The sequence below is a fragment of the Danio aesculapii genome, chromosome 1 (assembly GCF_903798145.1).
Source record: "Danio aesculapii chromosome 1, fDanAes4.1, whole genome shotgun sequence".
Lineage (NCBI taxonomy): Eukaryota > Metazoa > Chordata > Actinopteri > Cypriniformes > Danionidae > Danio > Danio aesculapii.
Window position 1 is genome coordinate 42064128 of NC_079435.1, and position 18817 is coordinate 42082944.

The 18817-nt window shown below is 35.5% G+C and overlaps 1 protein-coding gene across 1 annotated transcript in view; it reads right to left on the reverse strand.

The window, feature by feature from the left end:
- rnf38 (ring finger protein 38) overlaps positions 1 to 18817 on the reverse strand; it is a 68728-nt gene that overhangs the window by 8669 nt on the left and 41242 nt on the right. The window contains exons 4-9 of the mRNA XM_056460743.1: positions 8180 to 8373; positions 6994 to 7249; positions 5888 to 6067; positions 5355 to 5513; positions 2848 to 3009; positions 2657 to 2760 (exon numbers count right to left, since the gene is read on the reverse strand). Of these exons, the coding sequence (XP_056316718.1) occupies positions 2657 to 2760; positions 2848 to 3009; positions 5355 to 5513; positions 5888 to 6067; positions 6994 to 7249; positions 8180 to 8373 (1055 nt within the window). The remainder of the gene's footprint in view (positions 1 to 2656; positions 2761 to 2847; positions 3010 to 5354; positions 5514 to 5887; positions 6068 to 6993; positions 7250 to 8179; positions 8374 to 18817) is intronic.

Below are 18817 nucleotides of genomic sequence, written 5' to 3' on the forward strand. Positions count from 1 at the left end.
ACTTGCTAGCTCTTAACACCTTTCGACGGGAGGCTTAACACAAAATGAAAATAAAGTAGATACTAGGGATGTAACGATTCACCAGACTCACGATTTGATACGATTCACGATATTAATCGCACAATTTACGATTTAGTCATGATTTTCTAACAAAATTAATTGAAAAAAATGAATTAAGGCTCTTTACCTTAAATTTGGTTCATTTTTTTCTTAAATGCTGCACATTTTTCGCAAAATAATATATTTTCTGACAAAACTAAACTGCTATTTTAAAAACAAATTCCAAAAAAATAAATACATAAATAAATATATAAATAAATAAAACAAACTAAAGAAGACTCATTAATATAAACAAACTAAAACTGTGACTGTGCTGGGATTTGAAATTTTTAAAAACATCAGCATATCTATCTATGTTTTCTGGCATAAACTGAGGTCTTTCACTGGGGACTGAGATGGCTCTCCTAAACCAGAGAGGATTGTGTACAGAGGTGGTCAGTGGGTCTTCTGCTCCGGGGACTGGCCACTGGCATAAAAACGGATTATAAAATGACTAATTATATAGTAGGATAGAGACAGGAGTTGAACATGATCATGAAGATGAATAATTAATATTATTTGTATAATTAATTAGCATAAGTATCAGTGTGATAGACTTAAAAAGTGATCATCTTGAACATTTTTAAATACTCAATAATAATAAGTAAATTATTAAAATATGCATGAACTAACTTAAAAAGGAGAGGGCAAAAATAATCTGATACCTGCTTCTGTAACAGAACAACTTCCTCTTTCTCATCTTCACACTTTCGCTATGAAAACACTGATGTGCCATGTGAACTCAGTAGCACTCGGAGCTGCAAATCATCCGCGTGGTTTGGCTTATTAATAGGTTTTTTTTTTGCGTATAGATGTCTGTGACAGTAGTTTTTCATTGTGCTGACAATTTATGTGCATCATATTCGTTGTTCTGTTTGTGTAAGTCAGTGTTTCCCAACCCTGTTCCTGAAGGCACACTAACAGTACACATTTTCAACCTCTCCCTAATCAAACACACCTGAATCAACTTATTAGAACATCAGAAGAGACTCCAACACCTGAAGTTAATGGGTCAGAAAAGGGAGACATCCAAAATATGTACTGTTGGTGTGCCTCCAGGAACAGGGTTGGGAAACACTGGTGTAAGTATATATATATATATATATATATATATATATATATATATATATATATATATATATATATATATATATATAAATAAATAAAATATTTATATATAATTATATGAATTCTGAAATGCATTTTTAATTCACAAAAAAGAAATTGAAATATACAATGTAATTTACTTTTAGTGTTTTGAAATATTTAAGAAACTTAAGAAAACAGTAGTGAAAATGCATTTATCATGTTTTGAAATTCTGAAAAAATGTAATAAGTTTTTTTTTTTACTAATGATAATAATAATAATAATAATAATAATAATAATAATAAATTTATTAAATCTCACAATACAAAAATAAAATAACTATGTTTTACTTCATATTTTAATTTTACAATCTAATCTATCTATCTAATTCATTATTATTATTAGTAGTAGTAATAATGTGTTTATATGACGACATGTAGAACCAAAGAACATAGAGATACGATTTTTCCAGATTTTTATTTGTCAGGGCAAGTTTTAAATGTTAGTAAAACTGTTCAATGTTTAGGGCATGTCATTACTGATGACATGAGTGATGATAATGATGTGCACAGGAAATGTCAAAAGTTACATGTTGGTATATGCTGGTGAGAAAGTTCTGAGCAGGTTAAGGTAAAGCCCTTTAAAACTTATTGCAGTTCTTTATACACAGCTCCTCTGTGGTATAATTTTAAAAAGAGAGTCTCTAAAAGCTGCAGATTGCATACAATGATTATTTTAGAATTCCTCCTAAAAAAACATAGACTGTGTAGTGCAAGTGAATTATTTAGTAATGGAAGACTTCGATCATTTTTTCCTTTGATGAGAAATTTGATCTGTAAGTCGGTTGGAGAATTCTCAGAATAGCATTTTAAAGTTATTGACAAATCCCAGGCTTACTGAGGTGGTTTTTCAGTCACCTTTAATGAAAAATTGGCATAACTGTCTTTAAGGAATATTGTTTGGTTTGTTTTGTTTTGTTTGTTTGTCTTTTGTACTATTGGACCTAGTGTCTGGAATGAAGAGAATTAAAATAGTAAAAATAATATATATTATATATATAAACATTTATTCAAAAATGGGTCTCAGACTTGACCAATTAGCTTGTTTCAAAAGTAAAATCACTATATTTTTACTTCATATTTTGAAATTATACAAATCTAATTTCATTTTTTATTATTATTTGTAAAATATCAGTATAAAAAAACTACAGAAATTGGCTTTGAAACAGGCCAATTTGCTTAATAATGATTGACTTTAGCTTTGTGAAATGTATGTTTTATCCTATATTTTGAAATTACTTGTTCTGCTTTCATTTTATTTTTAATACTTCAAAAAATGTGGAAACAAAATTATTAAATCTGTATTGTGGTTGATTTGTTAGTCTTAAAAAAAAAAAAAAAAAAATCATAATGCTCCTTCAGTGCATCACTAAGCACAATGCTCTGGTGTAGGTGAGTTTGTGTAACTCACAGGAAGTAGGGCAGCAGACTGGGGTGGTAAGGAGGTGGCGGTACGGCCTGCTGAGAGCGGTAGCGTCTGCCTGTGATTCGCCGTGGCATGAAGTGAGGATACGGCTGCACAGAACACACAGGAAAACACAAGATTCAGTAGCTTGTTTAGATTGTATTGAGCAGAAGTGATGAAGCGTGAAGGTCACTCACCACTCCAAACAGCTCCTGGTGCAGGGGTTCATGGGAGAGGAACTGCAATGGGGTGGAAGGGGGCAGAGGACTAGGATGCCCCGAATGAGGATAGTTAAACCCTCCGCCTACCGACAGGTGATCCCCCAACAACTCCACTTCATTTTCTATCCTCTGCAGTGGCTATTAATAATTTTTAAAAACAAACAACATAATTAGTCTTAGTTTGTTGGCATATGTATTTGGCTTTCTTTGGTTTTCTTTTAGAGCAGCAGAAGTATAATATTAAAAACAACACAGAAACACAAATATTAATACAATTAATAGCTGCTCCTAAATACTTTTCACATATAATAGTGCTTATATAGTACACAAATCACATTTTAAAAGTTATAGTACAGTTGATTCATGAAATTTACAAAAAAAAAAAGCTATATTTTTTTCAGCAACAATAAGTCAAGTCAAAAGTAATATTAAAGGTTTGTAATGTAAAAAAAAAAAAAAAGGTTGAATCCAACTCCAAGAAAATGTGGACAAATTATTCATGTTTTCCCCATAAAAAGTAGAATTATATATATAAAAAAAAAATAAAAAATATATAAAAATAATCAAAAAAGTTTTTAGAATAAATAGGTAATAAAGTTTTAGCTGTACGTTTCAACTTTAAAAGCTGAAATGTAACTTTAGGTTGATGGCATGGATTTTCTGATAAATGTCTGCTCCAGGATGGAGTAGCACATATCCTTTCTTATGTCTTTATGATTATTAATAAAGTTGAAAGTTTAAGGGCCTAGATTATATGATGACCTTAATGACATGCCACTTCAAAGTAAAACTGGAATACTAAAAAGTGTGTGATTGCTTTTCTGTATGCCAAATGATTTGTTTTCTCAGGATCTACCTAGCCAGGTCAGAGGTCATAGAGACCTGGGCCCAATCCCAATTCTACCTTAAAACCAAGTGTTAAGGGGAAGGGCTTTAAAATTTACCCCTAAGAATTGAGACACCATTACAGCATCTGCACACGTCATCATATGTCATCGTGATCTTTTGCTTCATATGAGATCAGACGATCACGACTGCTGTAGTTATTCCAGTTGTGTTATTTTTTGGTATTTATCTTCAGGAAATCACTGAAGGCATATATTATGTTATCATAACGAACTAATGTGGCAATAGGTTCGTAGCTATACTGTGCATTTATACAGTGGACATATTCATCTATGTAAACACACCAAAAACAACATTAACGTTATAGCAGACACTGTAAAAAGCTCATTCCCAGCCACTAGACTTTTCTGACGGGGTATACGAGTGTCAGAATGTTGTGGGACTGCTGTACAGGAGTTAGGATTATGGCTTAGATCGCGAAATTGTGGTTTTTATTTTAGCAGTTTTTTTAAAAAGCATGACGGTAAAAGACAAACGCAGTTATGAATATATTACAACATGTGTTTGTTTGTTGTAAAAATTTGTAATAATGACAAAAAAATACTAATTTGTGGATCTCCTTACTTCCGGGTGCAGCTGTGGCTGGTGTAATCTAGGAAATTTTTTTACCCCTTGGTTTCGAATGTGGTCCTGAAAAAATATTAATTGTATACCCCTGTATAGAGAATTGGGACACCACTACCCATTCACGTGAACGCGCAAAACGAGGGGTAGGGGTAAGGGGAAGGGCTAAGAGGTAGAATTGGGATTGGGCCCTGGACTCTTGAAGAACTGAAAACAACTGTTTCCTGTGTCCTCTGTCGTTTTGTGGGTTACATCTTTTAAAGTTAATTCGTTTGTATGTAAACTGCCAGTTTGGATGTAGATTATACCAGTTTTAACCAGTTCTGATAAGACTACAGAGAGTAAACTCAGCCTTGGGTAAGAAACAGATTGAACTTTTGTGTGTGTGTGTGTGTGCGTGTGTGCGTGTGTGTGTGTGTGTGTGTGTGTGTGTGTGTGTGTGTGTGTGTGTGTGTTCTATTCATTTTTGGATCATTTCACAGGTCTGGGATCAGCTCTGAAGTGGCTGTCTGACGTTTGTATGCTTGAGATAATAAGATATTGTTTACAAGCACATGGAAATTTTCTAAGTCTATCTGTGTTTTATCCAATCAGGTTAAACCACCTATATGTATGACACAGTTAATGACGTTATGTGAGAGTATAATTGTTCTTGTTGTTTTGAGATTGTAAGCAGAGTGGCCTACGAAGACATTTGCGAGAAGTGAAGCTGGCTTCTGCTGATAAAACTGCAAACCATCTTCAGTAAACTTTCTTTTTAATTGGATCTCTGACTCCGGCTCTTCTTCATCTGACAGACTGGTCATTTTTGGGTTAAAACTGTTAATATCCCCACAGGGTCACAGTAATAAATAATATGCAGCTTAAAATAAAAAATTTAAAAAACATTATTTTAAATGATAATAAATGAGACAAAAACACAGCTTTGCTCAATATAAATGTAAAAAATAAATGAATAATAACCATAAAAAACAAACTTTGAATGATATTTTACAAAAATATATAATGCTTACAGATCGGGACTGTTGCGCTTGGAAGGGTAAGAACTGTCCCGGAGTAGGAAGGTGTGGTGACAGATGTGGAGGATGAAGCAGGAAGGGTGGATCACTGGACAGAAGAGAAGGAAACGCGTACGGCACTGGCAAATGCTGCACCGAACAGGCCGGCAACATCTACATTTCAAACAAAAACACATAGTAAAACACTTCAGACCATTACAATGAACTTTGCACCATTTAAAAAATACTTTTAAACCTCTATTTTTATTTTAAAATATTTTTATTTTTAAAAGTATTAAATACTGTTATATAAACAAATACAAGTATATTTCTTACTATGGATGTCTATGGTTTCCAACATTCTTTAAAATATCTCACTATAGGGCGAGTAAATGGTGTGCAAATGTCTATTCTTGGGTGTACAGTTCCTTTAAAATATATATATTTAACAACTTTCCACCACTAGAGGGCAGCAGATGCAACCATATCACATGCGCTCGCAAAAACCAATTAATGCTACGCCTCTTCACACTCTTGTGTGTACTTACCGGAGGCGGTACGCTACAGATTGGATAGTGTTGCTGTCCGCTGAACACCACAGAACAGGCAGGCACCTGCTGTTGAGAAGAGCATGCTGGGAGATGCTGTCCCGTACAGAGAGGAGCAGGCAGACCATGGGGCGGCACTGGAGAAACTGTATATGAGACTGGCACCGTACCCTGAGGAAGCTAACAAATAAAAAAAATAATAAATAAACAAAATGATTCAGTTAAATGTGTTTGATTTAGTGTTAAAGGGTCATAAACTTCCAACCAACACCAGCAGACACAGAACCACAACATCACCGGATCACTTCGAAACACTGCACCCCTCTTACTACCTACAGTATTAGAGTATATTATATTTTGAAATCGGGTATAAATTCACCCCATTTGGCGTTTTAAATTCTTTTGAACATAATTAAGTGCTGCTTGTCAATCAGACAACGCTTTTGTTTGTTCTCGCTGTCAATTGCGGAAAACAAATTATCGATAAAAACGTCACGATAAACCGATGCCAGTTTAACTGCAGGCACTGCGTGATGGGGAGTCAGATTTGTCCGGAAGTCTGATTTTGATACAACTTTCCTCCACCTCCTCTTGCAGGTGGGCCCATGCGGTTTGTGCTATGCACTGGTCACTACTAACTTAATGGAGTAAGAGCACACAGTTATGTTTTGTTTATTAAGTTGCATATAAAATTTAAGTTTCAAAACCAGACAAATTTTGTCAACCCACGCACCTTTGCCATTTTTACCTGCACAATCCTAAATCAAAACTGCCAAATTGGGTGGAAACCACCCAATCTGGCAACACTGGGCAGAATTCATCAAACTGATGACCGCTATGCCAAACACGGAGGAAAATGATAAGACTTTGATTAAAGATTACCAAAACAAACATTTTTTTTTCACTAGATCAACATGAATGGATTAATTGTTCACCTAAACAATAACAAATGTTCACTAGCAAAATAAACATTGTAAATTTTGACTTTAATGCGTGACGCACACACAGAAAGTTGATTTATATCATCAATCTGTTTAATCTTGTCAGCTCAAAACCACAATAGGGCACCTCTGTCCCCTGTTATGAGCCCACAGAGAGCCTCTAACCTGCTCGTGGAGGTCCATGACCATGGCGCCCTGCTGCGGCGGGTGGAGTAGTCGTGGGGAGAGCGTGGGGGGGTGGAAGGCCCGGGGCTCATCAAGACCGGGTGGAGGGTGGGATGGAGGCTGGCCGTAGGGGTGAAGAGAATGCGGGTGAGGAGGGTGGCGGTAGTTTTCGTCCTGCCCCCCACCTGGAGAACCGTGAGGGGGATGGTGCCGTGACAGACGGTCTCGACGGCCACGCTGACGCCGCACTGGAGGACTGCACAAGATAAGGACATGGTTATTTAAAACAGTGATTTATATAATAAAAGGTCTACAGCACACAATGCTTATTCAAATAAAAGCAAAGTTTTTAAAAAAGCCTTCATTAAATGCAATATTTACAGTTGTAGTCAAAATTATTAGTCCTCCTGTGAATTTCTTTTTCAAATATTTCCCAAATGATGTTTAACAGAGCAAGGAATTTTTTCAGTATTTTCTATAATATTTTTTTTTATCTGGTGAAAGTCTTATTTGTTTTAGTTTGGTTAAAATAATAGCAGTTTTTAATTGTTTTAAAACTATTTTATGGTCCCCCTGAAGCAATTGGTTTTTTCCATTGTCTACAGAACAAACAATTGAAACACAATGACTTGGCAAAGATTAAATAAATCAGTTATTAGAAATTAGTAATTAAAATTATGTTAAGAAATGAAAAAAAAAAAACTCTCCGTTAAAGAGAAATTGGGGAAAATATAGAGGGGGCTAATAATCCAGGAGGGCTAATAATTCTGTCTTCAACTGTATATATTATAAACGAAGAGACCTAGGAGATTTATATAATACAATACAATAAAAACCCACATAAATAACATAAAATCATGTAAATCTATCCAAATGTCTGCACAAAACGAATGCAAACATTTTAAAAAGGCATTATCATTCATTATTGATATATAATAATACTGCATTTGTAAATATATTAAAACACGGTTTAAAAACATGTCAACCCATTATATTATAGAACTTAACATATTTAATAATGTATTCATTGGTTGAACTAAATATTTATTGATATTTGATTATGATAATTGATGTATTTAATTACAAAAAAAGTAAATACAATTACAGGCTCAATTTATTAAATTCATTGCTTATACAAGTCTTTGCCATTATTTGTATTGCCGATGTAAAGTCACAGAGAGCATACCTGCGTCTGTGTCGTGCAGGTGTGTGGCAGCGTTCAGGATGGTAGTGTGGGTGTGGATAGGGGTGTGGCCTGCGACTGGGCGGAAGCTCCCATGGTCTGATTGGTGGAGAGGGTGTGGAGGGAGGCGCCGAGGTAAACTCCAGAACAGACTGCTGGGAAAGACGCTGTCTCTTCGGACTCGGAGAATCCTCCGTCTGAAGGGCGAAACAAATTAGGATTAATCATTTATTACATATTTCCCAACTCCACACATTTAAACCACTTCACTGCTTAAACATCTTGACACTGCAGCATTTTAATGCAGTAAAAACATGTTCAAATATGATTCTTCAGTGAACGTCAAACTGCTCTTTACAGAAGGCTCTCATTTGATTTGGAACAAGATAAATAAATTAAATTAAAATTAAAAGCAGCTTAAACAAATGTGCTCAATATTTCCACGTGTCAATTAAATATTAATTTGTTAATAAAATCCTTACCATTACATAATTCAAAATATGTTACACAATAGAGCTTCAAAAACCAAATATTGATGACTGTGGCAATAGCAATACAAATTTTGCATGTACTTACTATAGTATTAACACTATACATATTTACAAGCAACTAACACAAGGCAAATTTATTTATATAGAACATTTCATACACAGTGGCAATGCAAAGTGCTTTACATAAAAAAAAGAATAAAAGAGACAAGAATAAAACAAATAATATTATAAAAAAGATAAAACAGAAAAAAATGTGTTAAAACAGCTTATAAAAGAATGAAAAAGAAAAGAAAGTCAATACTGCGATCTGTCGAATGTAGCACTGTGCTCATTCAGTAAAGGCAAAGCTAAACAGATGTGTTTGAAGTCTGGATTTGAATGTGCCTAATGTTGGAGCACATCTGATCATTTCTGGAAGTAGATTCCAGCGGTGGGGGCCGTAGTAGCTTAAGGCGAATTCACCCTGCTTTGACTTAACTCTGGGAATTTCTAGTTTATATGATAGTAAAGATCTGAGTGATCTGTTAGGTTTGTATTCAGTGAGCATATTTGTAACGTATTGAGGTCCTAGGCCATTTAGCGACTTATAGACAAGTAATAATACTTTAAAATCTCTTCTGAATGTAACTTGGAGTCAGTGTAAAGACCAAAGGACAAGTGTGATGTGCTCTGATTTTCTGGTTCTGGTCAGAATCCTGACAGCAGCGTTCTAGATGAGCTGCAACTGTCTGACTGTCTTTTTGGGAAGGCCAGTTACAGTAATCCACCCTGCTGGTGATAAAAGCATGAACAAGTTTCTCTAAGTCCTCAATAGAAACAAAGCATCTAATCCTTGCAATGTTTTTGAGATGATAGTATGCTGATTTACTTGCTGCTTTCACATGACTACTGAAACTCAGATCTGACTCCAGAGTCACACCAAGATTCTTGACCTTATTATTTGTTGTTGTTGGACCCTTAGAGCCAAGGTACGCATTCTCTGTTCCCAAATGCAATGACTTCGGTTTTCTCTTTGTTTAAATGAAGAAAGTTTTGGCACATCCAACTGTTAATTTGATCAATGCAATGGCAGTGGGTGTTAATGGGGCTGAAATAATTAGGCAGTAAGGCTAAGTAGATCTGAGTGTCATCAGCATAGCTGTGGTAGGAGATTTTGTTCTCTCATGATTTGGCTCAGTGGGAGCATAGAAAGTTTGAACAATAATACTAATTATATAGCAGGATCATGTTTATTAATGTAACTTCTAACGATTAATGTAATAAAAGTTACCTAAAACAGTGTTAGCAACACACAACAATAAATTGTAGCAATCTAATATTGCTCACCGCCCTAAAGAAAAAAAATAAAGATATCTTGTTTGAGAATTTTTTGGGAGTTGGATGTTACGTCATAGTAGGAGTAGTAATAATAATGATAATAGTAATTAGCATTATTTATAATAATTAAGTAAAAATAATGCTCACTGATACAATAAACAATCAAAATTACCACAAAACACCTACTTTACCACAGTATTTTTTCCACTATATGACCACCCTTTTTGTTTGAACACACACAAAAAAAAGTTTTGTACACATGCTAGCTGTTTTTGCCCATTGAGAGCACAAGCAGCTTTTGTGCCTGGCGGCATCAGTGGCATTTCCTGTCAATGACATCACTGCCTTGTTTGCCCAAGGCAGTGTGAGGTCACTTCCCGAAAGTTTGAGGAAACCCACGGTCTGTTGCTCAACAAAACGCACACACACTTGCTCACCCGATGTTACTCAAACACATTCAGCCGTCTCCTGTCAGACATGGAGAAACATGCAGTGACACATGACTCAGTGTGTGTGTGTAACAAATACTCAAACATTGCAAGAATATTCTCAACATCCTATCAGCTTCATCTAACACTCGCCCTTTACTGGAAGTCAACACACACGTGCTTACTCATGAATGAACACACACACACACAGTGACTCTCGAACACTTTACCACCTGATGAGCTCGCCAAAACTTAAGCCTACTTAGTTTGGAAGAGTCATCGTTTTATGAGGGGTGGATTCAGAAAAGGGACAACTGACTTGCTACAGCACTTTTGGGTGATTATATGGTTACTCAGACAAAGTTTCAAGAACAAACCCACATACTTTCATGGCTTTCAAGATGGAAATTAAGGCTACGTGTACATGAGTGTAGTTTAGTTCACTGTAACTGACTCAACTTAAAATTGCAAGGCAATTTGATGATATTTTGAGTTGACTCAACTTAAATAGTCAACTAAAGTTCTTGGGTTAAAAGTTCAGCTGACTCAAAAATGAGTTTGAAAGTTGCCTTACGATTTTAAGTTAAGTCAACTTTTTAATTTTATTTTTTTACAGTGTAAAAACACAACGGCATTCACATTACACTGCAGTTTATGACTCTCCAAAACCCTCAAGGTCTTTCGTATGATCAAAAATAAAGCAGGAATTTGAGTTGTTAACATGTTAAAATGAGGACGTCCAAGATTGTGCCCGAACATTGATTTTAATATAGCAACATATAATACATGATAGCATTGCCAACATAATACAGCAGCCTACAGTCATCAAACATGCATGCAAAGAAAATGGACGATCTGTCCAGGTGTTTTATGTGGATGCTGGAACACTATTGATTAGACACTTTTCATTAAAAAGCTCACAATGTAACATTTCCTTGCCATATATACAAGACCATGTTGTTTTTAAAATTTAATGTTGCATTTTTATAGATTTTTATGTTGTTCATTTTAGGGATGCACTAATACTATTGTTTTGGAACCGATCTGATCCCAATACCAAAATTCTGAGTATTGACCGATACAGATCTGATCCCGACACTGCGTTTTTGTTTTTTTTTCTTTAGGCACAGTTTCTATAGTTCTGGTGATAAATTCAAATAATATATCTTCTTTAATAAAAATAACAGTCCTATAAGCCTGCTGTACATGACAGATGGCACAATCTAACTAAAAACATGATGCTTGCTGTAAACCAGGCCACATTATTTGAGCATTTGTTATGACATTGATCTGCTGTGGTCCAGCTTATGATTCCTTTTCTTAATTAAGATTTTGCTTTGATATCTGTAGGCTAGCAATATTGACAGTAATCAAAACAAACTGATCTATTAAATAAAATGTTGATATAAATAAAATTACAGTGAAATATTCAAAGTTTCAGAGTAGCTTATATTAGGCTAAATCATTTACTGTTAATGACAATCCATACTGCGCTTGTCAGTTTCACTTTCATTGAGCCAGGTTTTACAAACTATTCGCAACACCGAAAGTATTCCCCTCAGAAGAATAAACTCAGTCAGAAGGATGAGAGAACAGAAACTTTTAATATTACAGAATAATTTTAGAGCACGTCATGTCTGCGCAGCCGGTGCGTGAATAACACGCTTGATGCATGAGAGAGAGGACACTTTCAAAACTGAGCAGCACAAAGGGAAGAAATCAGTGGGTTGGGGATCTGTCCAATGTATTATTGAGCCTTTTCTAATTTAAACTTCCAGGTAGGCTTCCTTTATGTGTGAAGATCAGGTACTAACCCTCTCTACTCCAGTGTTACGAATGCAAACGTTTGATCAAACAGACACACAACATGATTTAGAAAGAGCAATGAACTCCTTGTTGCAGGGCAAAATGAATGCATTTAATGCAAAACAATCCACTTCTTCATTGTTTACTTATAATAACAGGAACAAATAGTCTTGAAGCAAGTTTAAGTGTTGTCATGAACGCGACATGCAATTTGAATTGAATGGAGAATGATTAACAGACACAGCGGCGGGAAGCGCTGAAGTAAACATGAATTTAGGTTGCTGCCGGAAGTGATGTTAGTGAAGACCAGCAGGGGATGCTCAACCTGTGGTCTGTGTGGGTCTTAACGTCCCAGTATACTGATGGGGACTCTATACTGCTCAGTGAGTGCCGTCTTTTGGATGAGTTTGTCCTTTGGAAAAAAATTTGCCCACTGGCCTCTGTACATCATGGCCTCCTAACTATGGCCATTTCATAATTGGCTTCATCCCTCTGTCTCCTCTCCACCAATCAGCTAGTGTGTGGTCTGGCGCAATATGGCTGCCATCGCGTCATCCTGGTGGATGCTGCACACTGGCGGTGGGTGGGGAGATTGCCCCCAAAAATGTGTAAAATTCTTTCAGTGTTCAGAAAAAGCTCTATATAAAATGTAAGGAATTATTATTATTAAAGGGAACATTTAAAGGGTTTTAAAAATGGACTCTTCCTCTCTCAATTTAAAAGTACTTTATATTTATATTTATATTATATTACATTTTTTACACAGAAAAAATTGGAGGGAGAGAAAGGGGGCGGTGGGATCGGAAAAGCTCCTTAAGCAAAAATTCAACTCGGGACACTCAAAGCAAAGTTGCGCTACATATTGGTGCACTGCCCACGAGGCGAACGGCCCTTATTGCTTTTATATATTTGTATATAGCCTACAATTGTTTATAATAATTTGTTAGCTTCTGAAATCTGTTTTCAGTCATGTAGTGTGAATGGAAATCTTCAGAAATGTAGTGAAAACACCAATATGGGCAAGGATAATTAAAAAACTTTAAATCACCAATTAAAAACTACATCCCACTAGTGTAAACGTAGCCTAAGGGCCCATCCTAAAGGAACACGCTTGTGATTACAGAGAGAAGCACATGGGACACACACACTCGTTGTGGGTGGTAAAGTGAGCTCACACAAAACAGGGTTTAGCCAAGTGTGGAGATACAGAGAGCAGCCGTTGACTTGACTGTGTGTGAGAAACCGGTAAGAGGAAGCAGCTGGGGAGCAGGCCAGACTTGTCTGAGAATGGATTTGAGTCCGGTTTATTTAAAAAGCCTCCTGAAACAGATCTACCTTCTATTTCCTCTCATCTCATTTTCCATGAGGTAAAAACGATCTCGTAGTCTCCGTGTGAGTGAGGTGAGACCTTGCAAAATAACGTCTGTGTCAGCTGCCGCATCCCATTCAAAACAATGACATCAACCTAGAGTACACGCTCTATATTCTCCTCTCACACCCACAAAATGTTATTATATACATGTTGGAAAATAACATTGTTTTTGGCCTTCAGCAACCTTGTTTCCATACACCATCCATCACTGTCATAATTAATAGACAGAAAGGCATTGGAAAATGACATGAATCAGACTTGTCAAGTAGCACAACTGCCAAGTCAATGCTACATAAAATGTAAATAATATTGAAATATGAAAACATACACTGCTCAAATATGTGTGCACATTTTTAATTAATTAATTGATTAAAGTTAATAAAAAGATGCTCTTAATGCAAAGTTGGTTTGAGGTCAGAAAAGCTGGAGGATGGGAGATCACAAACTAGGTTGCTGCCGGAAATGGTCTGTGTGGGTCCTAACACCCCAGTATATTAATGGGGACTCTATACTGCTCATTGAGTGCCGCCTTTCAGATGTCACAATAAACCGAGGTCCTGACTCTCTATGGTCGTTAAAAATCCCAGTAGGGGTGTAACCCTGGCATCCTGGCCAAATTTGCCCACTGAACTCTGTCCATCATGGCCTCCTAACCATCCCCTTATCATAACTGGCTTCATTACTCCTCTCCTCTCCACTAATTAGCTGGTGTGTGGTGTAGCGTAATATGGCTGCTATCATGTCATTCAGGTGGATGCTACACACTGGTGGTGGATGAGGAGATCCCCCCCTAAAAAAATATATATAAAGTGCTTTGAGTGCCTGGAAATGCGCTAAATAAAATGTAAGGAATTATTGTTATTAAAGTACAAATACATAACACTGACACCAAACCCCCCTCCCCAAAATAACATTACTTAGCATCAGTTAATGCTGTATTGTTGGTTCACACAAGTAAACTATTTTTATACCATCACATATGGTCAGTAGAAGTGGTTCAGACATTTCTCTCTTTGGTAGATGAGGAGTGGATCCAGCGAGAGGTCATGGATGGGATGGTGGTCATTGCTAGAAGGGATACTCCTATGGCTGAACGTTATGAAATTATTTGAGAAATATAATTTATTAAATTACCCATTACATTGTGTTTTTATGATGTAATAACAGAAATAAAATAAAATAAAAATAGTAATAAAACATAAAAATAGTAATTCTTGTTTTATAGTGACCCAATGTTTTCACGGTTATCAAATTACAGTGTCAATTTTTTTTTCCAAATTCTATGACATTTGACGTAATACAGCTACATCCAATTTAATAACTGGATTCCACCTGTGTTTTCTTCATCATGGAAATCTTATAGCCCAAGGTAGTACACACGCATGCACACAAAAAACATGATTTAATCTAGACTCACAATACTACAAATAAATCTTCATATCAATAAATAAATAACGCTTTCACTATATTTTATGTCTAGATGTTTTAACTGAGTCAATTTTTATTCTACTTTAAAAGTGCCAGTACACAGCAAGGTGATGCCAAACAATTTGCACAGACAAGTCAACCATTTTGTCACCTTGTGTTGGCTCACGTCTGGTTACATCTGGACCAAATAGCTGCCTGTTAATATACGAAACGGACGAAAGTCGACTGAAACAAGAACGATTTCCACGTTCAGAGACAGCCCGCCCCCTTGTTCCTTCTTGACTTAAATTGTTTACCAACTACATCACTTCACTACATCACACTCGCGCTCTGACTCACTGTTGAATAACCAATCAGAGCGCCGCTCTCTTCAGCCAATAGCCAATGCTGATTCAGGCCAACAAGCGCTGACATAAAAAAAAAACGACTAGCCAGACCACCAAAGTCAAAGCCCAATGTCCAACCATCGGCTTGGTGTGTCCAGCTAGTCGTAACACCACAAACATTAATTTATACAATTCACAACAAAATCATAACGCAATTAAAAGAGACCAAAGCTGCCTTCTAAATTCATTTATAGATTCTTATAGTACAACAACACACTAAGGACACAAGAACACCACCCCACTGGTCATTTCAGGTACAGAAAATATAAAAGATTAATCAAATTATCAGCAGTAGTGTAGTTTTAGTATTAGCAGCAGTGTAGTAGCAATACATTAAAAAAAACAAACCAAAAAAAAAAACATTTACTTTAGTGTATTTACATTACTTTAGTGTATGTTTAGGTACTAATATGCATCTCCTGGAGGTAAATAAGCCAACAAAGATGCAACTTCAAAAATTAGGACGTCTTCTATAGCTTTTTCACAAGAAACCAATGAGTTTTAAATTATTTATACAATTGCTACAAGCCAGTGCTGTTTTAGGATCACTGAGATACCATTATATTATATTTAGTTATTATAAGTATTTTTATGAGATGTATTATACACACAGTCAAGTTAAGTTAATATACACATACAGTGTTTTACTAGAGCAGAACCTTGAGAAGTTGAAGATGTCAGTTTTAGCACAGCTATGGAAGATTTAACAGCCGTGTTCTAAAGCTGGATATTAAAACTAGCAGTGTGTTGAAATGCCTTCTCCTGTTCTGATGGCCATATGGTCACACTGTCGGCCTGCATGACAACTTCATAATGAGCATGAAGCCTTTTCAAGAGCAGTGGAAAGACCTAGAATAGGAAACAGTCGCAACAATTACACAGCTAGCTTTTACTTTTATGAAGGTGTGATTCCTGGACATGTAAAATGGTTCTTTTGAATAAAAACATGGTTATTGTACCATTGTACGCAAGAGCGTATATCTGCATGTACGAGTGTATCAGAGCTGTCAATCAACTAAAAGTGTTAATTGTGATTAATCAGTGATTTGCAGATGGAGGAAGGAAAGCAGAGAACGACCTCAGTCCTGAGTTTTTTTTCATGAGCGGAGGGCAGGAGAGAGGTGAAGGGAGGGATGAGACACTGGAGGGGGTGTAGATGGATGGACGGAGGGGGGAGGACAGGAAAGAGCCCCTGGGGGCTGCAGGGTGGAGCTCAGAGGGGGAAAGTGCAGAATTGAAAATGATCAGCTATGAACAGTGCCTGGAGAACAGCCTGGAGACATTTAAACCACCCCAAACCAGTGACTGCCTACACAGACATGGATGGGCAGCATACCTGAAACATTCTAAAGCAGCCAAACATACGTCACTGCTATTGGAGGAGAAAGAGAGAGGTGCATTATGATATGAAAAACACATGCATAGCTCTGTATATGAGATGTAATATTATATATTGTAGGGCTGCACGATATTGGAACAAATTTAACTGCAATATTTTTTTTTCTCTGCGATATACGCTGCGAAATAAATACAAATTCACCAGATGACTTAAATAGCTCTCTTTGGAATGTCATTTATTTAGATTTATTAAAATGATTTTGTAGGGGAGTGAAATATAATATGGAGACTATATATATATATATATATATATATATATATATATATATATATATATATATATATATATATATATATATATATATATATATGGAGAATATATTACAGTGAAATAAACAGTGCTTTATGGTTTTCAGAAATTGAAATCTTCATCATTTATTAAACGTCTTTATGCACTATTAAAATGCTTTAAACTTTCTTAAAATGCTCCCAAGGCCACAGGCCTTAAAACACATAGCAGATGATAAACATTCACTCTTATGATTAAATTCTGCAGTGTCTCCACAAATTTCATGTTTTGACCTGTGGTTTCTGGTGAAATATAGTCACAACAACAGGTTCTCCTGCGATGTGACTATTGCAGACGCACATATTGCAATATCGATACTCAAATGATATTTTGTGCAGCCCTAATATATTGTATTATTTTAGATTACATTTTTAAAATGATTATATATTAGTAGTAGTATTAGCAACATTAGCAATAGCGGTAGTATTAATTTAAGAAAAATAAAAACTAATTTCAAAGCTATTTAAAGGTTTGTTTAGGTCCTAATATGCACCCTCTGGAGGTAAATCAGCATACAAAGATGCAACTTTAAAATTACAAAGTCACATACCTTTTACCTGAGGAAACAAAGTCTTTCACTTTGATAAAATTAATTGTTAATAGCCTGAGCTATTTCAGAAACCTTGAGATGAAACGATATGTCATATCATCAATACAGTATGATCATTTTAATTCCAATATGATATAGCTTGATGAAACCAGCTAGACTTGATTAAAAAAAAAAGTTAATTAAAAGGAGCTTGCTAACACATTACCATAAGGTTTCATCAATTGGCAACATTAGTTATAAAACTAACATAAGCAAAAACTTTTACTTCTGTTAATGTGCATCGACAAAGTCTTGATCTTTTTGCTATAATAATAAAATGTTGAGATCACACCGACTATAACGGACTTAAATCATAAATATTATATTATTGTAATATTGTATTTCGATAAACTTGAAGCTGAAACATGATTAACTTGCGTAAATAAATTTAGGTAACAAAAGCAAAATGTGTAAACACTTTCATAAATCAGACGTTTTGAAAATGTGCTTCAATGTGCCACAAATAATATCTGAAAATAAATAAAACAGTATCCATTTTTGCAAATAAACTTCACATATCATCAAAACTCACTAATATATCGCAAATCAATATTACTTAATGCTTTAGAAGTATATTAAATTGCACATGTTAACTAATATTAACAAAAGCAACCATATTATACTGACATTTACCAGTACAGGGTTGTGACTGGAAGGGCATCTGCTGTATAAAACATGTGTTGCATCTGCGCACTTTGGTTTGCACTGCTTGCCATATGCCCTTAAGTGTAATTATACTTTACATTTTTTCATTTTACTTATATTTTTAGTTGTGTAATTGTATCTACTTTTTGTATTACTATTATTATTACTGTTATGCACCTAGGGGCTGAGAGTAACGCAATTTCAATACTTTGTTTGTCCTGTACACGTAGTTTTATTGACAAAAAAGCTGACTTTGACTTTAAATGCTGGAATAGTTGCCGGTTCATCCTGCTGTGGCGACCTCTGAAATAGAGACTAAGCCGAAGGAAAACGAATTAATGAATTATACTGACATATGCAATTACCACATCATTTTAAATCCCCAAAAAAGTGCAGTCCAAAAATCCTTAAAGCCAGGTTGTCAATTTTGTGCTCAACCTACAACTAAGTGAACACACCCACTCAAACAAAATTACAAGGCATTGACAAATA